The 6,316-nt window shown below is 60.4% G+C and overlaps 1 protein-coding gene across 1 annotated transcript in view; it reads left to right on the top strand.

Annotated features, from left to right (window-relative positions):
• The window catches only part of P3H2 (prolyl 3-hydroxylase 2), a 20,190-nt gene extending 17,794 nt beyond the window's left edge, over window positions 1-2,396 (top strand). Inside the window, exons 13-14 of the mRNA XM_019532910.1 lie at window positions 1,057-1,197; window positions 2,254-2,396. Of these exons, the coding sequence (XP_019388455.1) occupies window positions 1,057-1,197; window positions 2,254-2,346 (234 nt within the window). The 3' untranslated portion in view covers window positions 2,347-2,396. The remainder of the gene's footprint in view (window positions 1-1,056; window positions 1,198-2,253) is intronic.
• Window positions 2,397-6,316: the final 3,920 nt, after the last annotated feature.

The following is a 6,316-nucleotide window of genomic DNA, read 5'->3' as shown; positions in this document are numbered from 1 at the left end:
GATTGACTCTTCCTTTCACGAAAGATTTCTCTGTAGCATGCGATGCTGTTTGATAGCATTTTACCCACAGCAGAACTTCTTTCAAAAGTTCACAGATCACCATAACAAATATAATAATAATGAAAAATTTGAAATATTGCGAGAATTACCAAAATGTGACACAGAGACACGAAGTGAGCAAATGCTGTTGGAAAAATGGAACCGATGGAAAAATGGCGCTTATAGACTTGCTTGACGCAAGGTTGCCACAAACCTTCAATTTGTAAAAAAAGGCAATATCTGCAAAACGCAATAAAGCGAAGCGCAATAAACCGAGGTATGCCTGTACACGGCTCCAGAGCAATGGTTCTCAACCTTGTTACTTAGACTCCAGCCTCCCCCTGGGGCAAATGCCAGCTTAATTTTTGACTATGGAAAAGTACCAGAGCAGTTCTTCTCTTGCAGAGAGCTCAGCGGGGCCGCGCCGGGGCAGGATGGGTTTGATGCTCTGGATTCCCGTTTGAAACCTCGGGGTTTCTCTTGTGAAACCCATGGAGAGGCTTGCACCCCTGTCATGGCACGGCACCCCAGGCTTGCTGCACGTCCCTGGTGGAGAAGTGCTGGTCTAGAGAGGGTCCCGTTTTCCAAAGAGCCTCAGCTTTTCCCCCACCGTGGCCAAGTTCAGCCTGCATAGCATTGCTTCTCGGCCCGCAAGGAAGATCGCAGCAAGCCTGTTCCTCTGCCCAGCCCTGAAGGCACCTGCGCCTCCACCAGTCAAGCCCCCCAGGCACCTCCCCGGCCCTGGGGACGTTCGCCCACCCACCTCCTCCAGGGCTTGTGTGGGAAGGGTCGGAGCGCAGCCAGGCCCAGCTGGAGGAGGGGAGCAAAGGGAGACCCGGGGTGAGTCCCATCGCTGCCTGAGCTGCAAGTCTCCCCGCAGGGCCCGGGCCCTGGCAGCTCCATCTGCCTCCAGAGCCTGCTTGCAAGGGGTCGGGCACAGTGGGGCGGTGCTGGTCTCCGTGCTGCTCGGGGGCTCTGTGCATCGTGGAGTGTGCACCTCTGTGTTGCTTCCCACAGGCCTCAATCAAGCCCAGGTGCGGGCGCTTGATCAGCTTCTCGTCCGGCGGGGAGAACCCGCACGGCGTGCGGGCCGTCACCAAAGGGCAGCGCTGCGCCGTGGCACTGTGGTTCACCTTGGACCCTCTGTACCGGGAGCTGGTGAGTGCATGCAGCCTTGTGTGAGTCCCGTCCCATGGGGGAGGGCGGGGAAAAGGCACTCCTGCCTCTCCTGGCACCCTCATGGGTACAGAGAAGGGCTCCCCAGGAGACCCCGGCTGGTTCCCTAGGCCGGCGGGACCCACCTGTAGCTGCCTCGGATACCACAGAGCAGTTCAGGATGTCGTGTTAGAGATGAAAGGATATGCCCAACCAAACCCAGTCCAAGCAGAAACCCCACAAATGCAGGAGTTTTGCATCCTAGCACTGGGTTGTATCCTTGCCACAGACTCTCTTCGTGGCCACGGGCAAGTCCCCTAACCAGTTTGCACCTTGTTCCCCCACCGGGGGAAGGAGGACAAGCTCCTGCACAGGGGCTGTGGTGAGAAGCTCCTCCATAGTTCAGGAGCTGCCTGGTTTCAAGGCAATGCAAACAGGGAGGTTGCACAAGGCTCCCCCGGCCTTAGCAGCCATGACATGGGCCAGCACCTGGCAATGTCACCGCTGCTCTGCGGGTGAGCGGGGAAGTCGGAGCTGGATGCTGAGTCTGGGCATTGGGCCCCCGGGCAGGGAAACACCCCTCTGCCCACCTCGTTTGGGACCCAGGTTGGTCCCTGACCCCGGCTGCTCTGGTGCCTCCTGCTCCCCACAAGGTCTCTCCTGCCCCACACCCATCATGGGCTCTCTAAAGCCAGCAGACGCATGGTGCCCATGATGCGAAAGGGCAGGGATAAGAGGGGCATGCCCGAGGGTCCCCCCAGCCAAGACGGGGGCAGCAGTGAGTGCTGCAAAGCGGTTTTGCTTCTGGGAGGATGCCCCGTGGCTGGTGGATGTAACATCCAGGGACGAGTCCCCGTAGACCCGCACAGGAAGACAGCGCTTTTGAGGAGCTGGGCACTGTATTTAAAGGTGGATGCACTGTGGCTTTATAAGGGGCATCGTGATACTTTCCAGGTCCCTCCCGACATGCCCTGGGCTCGTATCTAAAGCATCTTTCACCATCCCAGCCCGGCTCCAGGATGCAGGCTGGCACTGACGCTGCCTCTCCCTTCTCCGCAGGAGCGGATCCAGGCGGACGAAGTGATCGCACAGTTAGACCAGGAGCACCCGGGCACGGGGGAACTGAACATCAACCCGCGGGACGAGCTCTGAGCCCCGCTTGAGAGACTCTATTCGCTATTTATTTAATATTGCTAATCTAATGAGAACCCGTCTATTTTTGTACAGAGCCTCAGTATCAGTTACCGGGGCGGGGGGGTTCGGGCACGTCTCGCTGCCTGCCCACGGGCTCGCCTGCCTGGCCCCGTGCTGCTTCTTGCGGGCACGTGCCACTGCCCAGGAAAGCGGCCGCGGGGGGCTCAGAGAGGGACAGCGGCCTGGTGCCTGCAGGGCCTGGGTGAGGGGGCACCGGGGGGTTGCTGGAGCTGGCTGTGCTTTCCGGACCCTGTCCCTTCCCAAAGCCTCCGCGCTTCGAGCACTGCTGTCTGGGACCCCCAGGCAGAGCCAGGTGATGGGCTCCAGCGTTGTGCATGGTCAGGCGGAGGAGACGCTGCCTCGGTGAGGGTGCTGGAGGAGGGGGCATGCAGCGGAGCTAGCACAGCACGAGGGTGATGCGCACCCTAGAAAACTGTAAAGTGGTCCTGTGCTATGTACAGCACCTGGCGAGGGTCAATGCAGCACGGACCCCCCGCTCCACACAGCCCTGTGGGCATGGTGCCGGGGCTTGCGATGCCCCCGGTTGCTCTTTCCTTCCCCCTGTGCCCCTGGCTCAGCACCCTCCTGCCAGCATTGCCGAGCTTCTCGGCACCCGGAGCCAGCCTTTTGTTTCTCTGCTGCTAAGCCCGGTCTTGTAGCAGCATCCTGCTTGGAGCAGCTGTGTGCAGAGCGACCCATGCACGGGGGGGTATTCCCAGTACTCCCAGAGCCCCCACCCGCAACGTGCAGCCATTGCAGAGCTTGCACCACGTTGGTGCAGGCGGTCTGGGCTTCGTGCCCCTGCATGGACCAGGCAGCTAGACAGGAGGGCCGCAGGCTCTGGGCACAGGGGCAGCAGCCGTGTCCCTGATGCCAGTCGGAGCAAGGACACCCCAGTCCCCGAAAGGCTCTGACCACGGGGCTGCTGCCATCAGTCCCCAAGGTCACACCTTAGCTGCTGATGGGCTCCCCCCAGCCCAGGCCTGATCTTGGGGAAGCGCCTGGCACACGGGAACAGCCTGTGCATGGGACGCACTCCCTGCTCGAAGCCGCTGCATTACCCTCGCGCACGGGGCTGTACGTACAACTCGCTGCTGGCTGACTGACACCACAGCCGCACGGTCGAGGGCTGTGGTAGCATGCACCCGCTGCATGCCCGCACCCAGCTGCCTCTGCCCTGCACCCAGCGTGGGGAGGGGCACAGCCGGGGCTGTGTGGGGGAGGCTGGAAGCTGGCACTGAACCACAGGAGAAATAAATGAGCCCCAGTCAGCAGGCGTTTCCTGGTCTGATTGATCCCAAAAGCTGCGGCAACCGGGACCATGGGCTGGCAGGAGCAGAGAAGTAGCTGGGCCCACCAGAGCAGAGACTGGTGCCCACCCTTCAGTCTCCTGTAACAGGTCCCGGGGGTGTTTCTTGAGCCCCACTGTGCTCTCGCTCCAAGCAGGAGCCACCATCCAGGCTTGGGGGCAGGACTACAGGAAGCCTCCGGCCCAGCACCTGGCTGGGCAGCAACCCCGCTGCATGCACCTCCTTGGTCAAGTCCCCTAACCCATCTGCACCTCAGGCTCCCGTGGGGGAAAGGAGGATGACGCACAGGCAGGCCACATGGCTGGATGATGCAGTGAGTTTTCAGTGCGCTTGGTCTTTGCTGCCTGCTCACCCTAAAAATGCAGGAACATGACCAGGACCCCCAAACCTCAGTGTTCCCAGCTGCTGCCCATCATGGACACCTGCGCCACGCACCCGCCCAGGCTGCCAGGGAGCAAGGCGAGCTGTAAAGTCTGAGTTTAGCTCTGTTTGCAATGTTAGCATGCAGGGCCAGTGTTTTTGGAAGTGGGGGGGGGTGACTGCACCTACTAGGATAGGTGACTGGGGCACCAGGAAAACCTCACCAGTCACATGCAAACTCCTCCCGCCTGCAGCCAGGAGCTCCTGCAAACACCCTCACTGCTGGGGCCGTGCCAGGATCCCTGCCACGGTGGAGATGGACAGCCCTTGGCAAACCTGGCCAGCTTCAGCCCTGCCGCCAACAGGCCTGCACCCCCGAGATGCCCAAATTAACCCCTCCTGTGCTGAGGTACCCCAGTTACATGCTCTGGGGCACGGTTCCTGGTGCTTCCAGTGTTAAGCATTGGCCCCTGGGGCTGCTAGCCCGCTGCTGCAGGCCTGAGCAAGCCCCCCCCGGTTCCTGGTGTGAGCTGCTGCAAAGTGGCCATTGCCAAGTTTGCGTATTGCTATTGCACATGGGGTCCTGCCCAAACCATGCTTTGCCCTCGGCAAACAGAGGGGCAGCAGCACCCAAGCCCTGGCAGGCAGCCCAGGGTGTGCCAGCTGCCCCTGGCATTAGGTGTGGTTTGGCGCACGGGGCTGTGCGCCTTTGTACGTGGTGCTGTACCCCTCCTAGCACATATGGCGGGATTAGCCAGGGCTGATTCATGGCTGCAAAAACACAGCATGGAGGAAGCTGCATGATAACAGCCTGGGAAAAACTCAGCTGGGCCCAGCAGCTCAGGCAGGGGCACAGGGCATATATATATATAGTGTGTGTGTGTGTGTGTGTGTGTGTGTATAGTGTGTGTGTGTGTGTGTGTGTGTGTGTGTGTTGCTAGATGTATATCTCTAGCTCTCTATCTCTAGCTATCTCTGTCTCCCTCTCTCTCTCTAGTGGGGAGGGGACATATGGTAGCGGGCTCTGGGCTAGGGGCTTCTCCTGTTGCATCGCCAACCTGGCCAGAAGAGCTTTCCCCCGGAGGGATGCACACCCCTCACACCCCGGGCTAAGCTAACGCACACCAGCTGTCCCCAGGTCCAGTGGGGCTCAACCTTTTCAGCCTCAAGACCCCTGCAGCCAACTCAGAAAATGCCAGCTCAGCTTTCACTCTATTTCTGAGCACAGAAAAACAGCGTGGTTGTGCCGCTGCAAAGACCTCAGCAAGCCCAGAGCTGAGCAGACTATCTGTGACCTGCTGGATTCCCATCTGAAGTCTCTGGGTCTATCCGGCGAAGCCTCATTGGTCCCCGAACACTGCTGCAGCAGCCTGGGAAGGCTCTCGAGGCACCCCTGGGTGCGCAGTCCCCAGCTGAGAGTCATAGTTTCATAGGGTAAAACGGGGATGGAGAGGAGCTCAGGCTGGCTCACATCACTGCCCCCCCTTATACGATCAGGCCAGAGACAGCGTGTCCTGCTGCTGCCCACCTGGCTACAGCCCCAGCGGCTGCTTTGCTCTTCCAGCTGCCCGGGCCGTGCCTGGGAGGGAGCCACGCGCTGGGACCCGAATGAGCCCGGCAGTGCAGCCGGCCTGACAGCAACCCTTGCGGGGATCCAGGCCAGCTGGGGACTGGGGAGCAGTAGCTCAGGCTGAAAAAAGGAGCCAGACGGAGGAGAAGCAGCCTTAGCCCCCTCTTCATGCTGCCTCTCATCAGCGCTCCCCAGAGCAGGGCGCATCACCCATGCAGCGCGCCAGCTTGCTCTCTCCCAGCCCAGCGTCCCTCCCCGTCGTGAAACCCGGAGCTGGTTCTCTCCATCTTTCCCCGCCTTGCAACACTGAGCCTCACCCAGCCCCGCACACCCCAGACCGTGCCCTGTTAGGAGAAGGGAGATGTGGGGTGCAGGAGGAGCAAGCTCGGCACCTTGGGGTGAGGCCTCCAAGGTATCCAGGCCCCCAACTCCTTGGACAAGAGGACCGGGGCCTGAGCTCTGTCCCAGCTCCTGCTGATGCTGACAGGTAGTGACTTTCCCTGTGCCAGTATGTATGCTGCAAACCCTTCTCACGCCCCCACTCGAGCACCTCTTTTATAAACTGAACAAACCCGGCCTCTCCCATCCTCATGCCGAAGCCCCTCCACACCCCTGATCATCCTGCTGCCCATCGCTGGACTGTCTCTAGTTCTTCCAGATCTCGTTTCTGCGGCATGGGGACCACAAC

Source organism: Crocodylus porosus, unplaced genomic scaffold (genome assembly GCF_001723895.1).
Source record: "Crocodylus porosus isolate Cpor-Errol unplaced genomic scaffold, CroPor_comp1, whole genome shotgun sequence".
NCBI classification, from domain to species: Eukaryota; Metazoa; Chordata; order Crocodylia; family Crocodylidae; genus Crocodylus; species Crocodylus porosus.
This window is presented reverse-complemented; position numbering and strand designations above follow the sequence as displayed.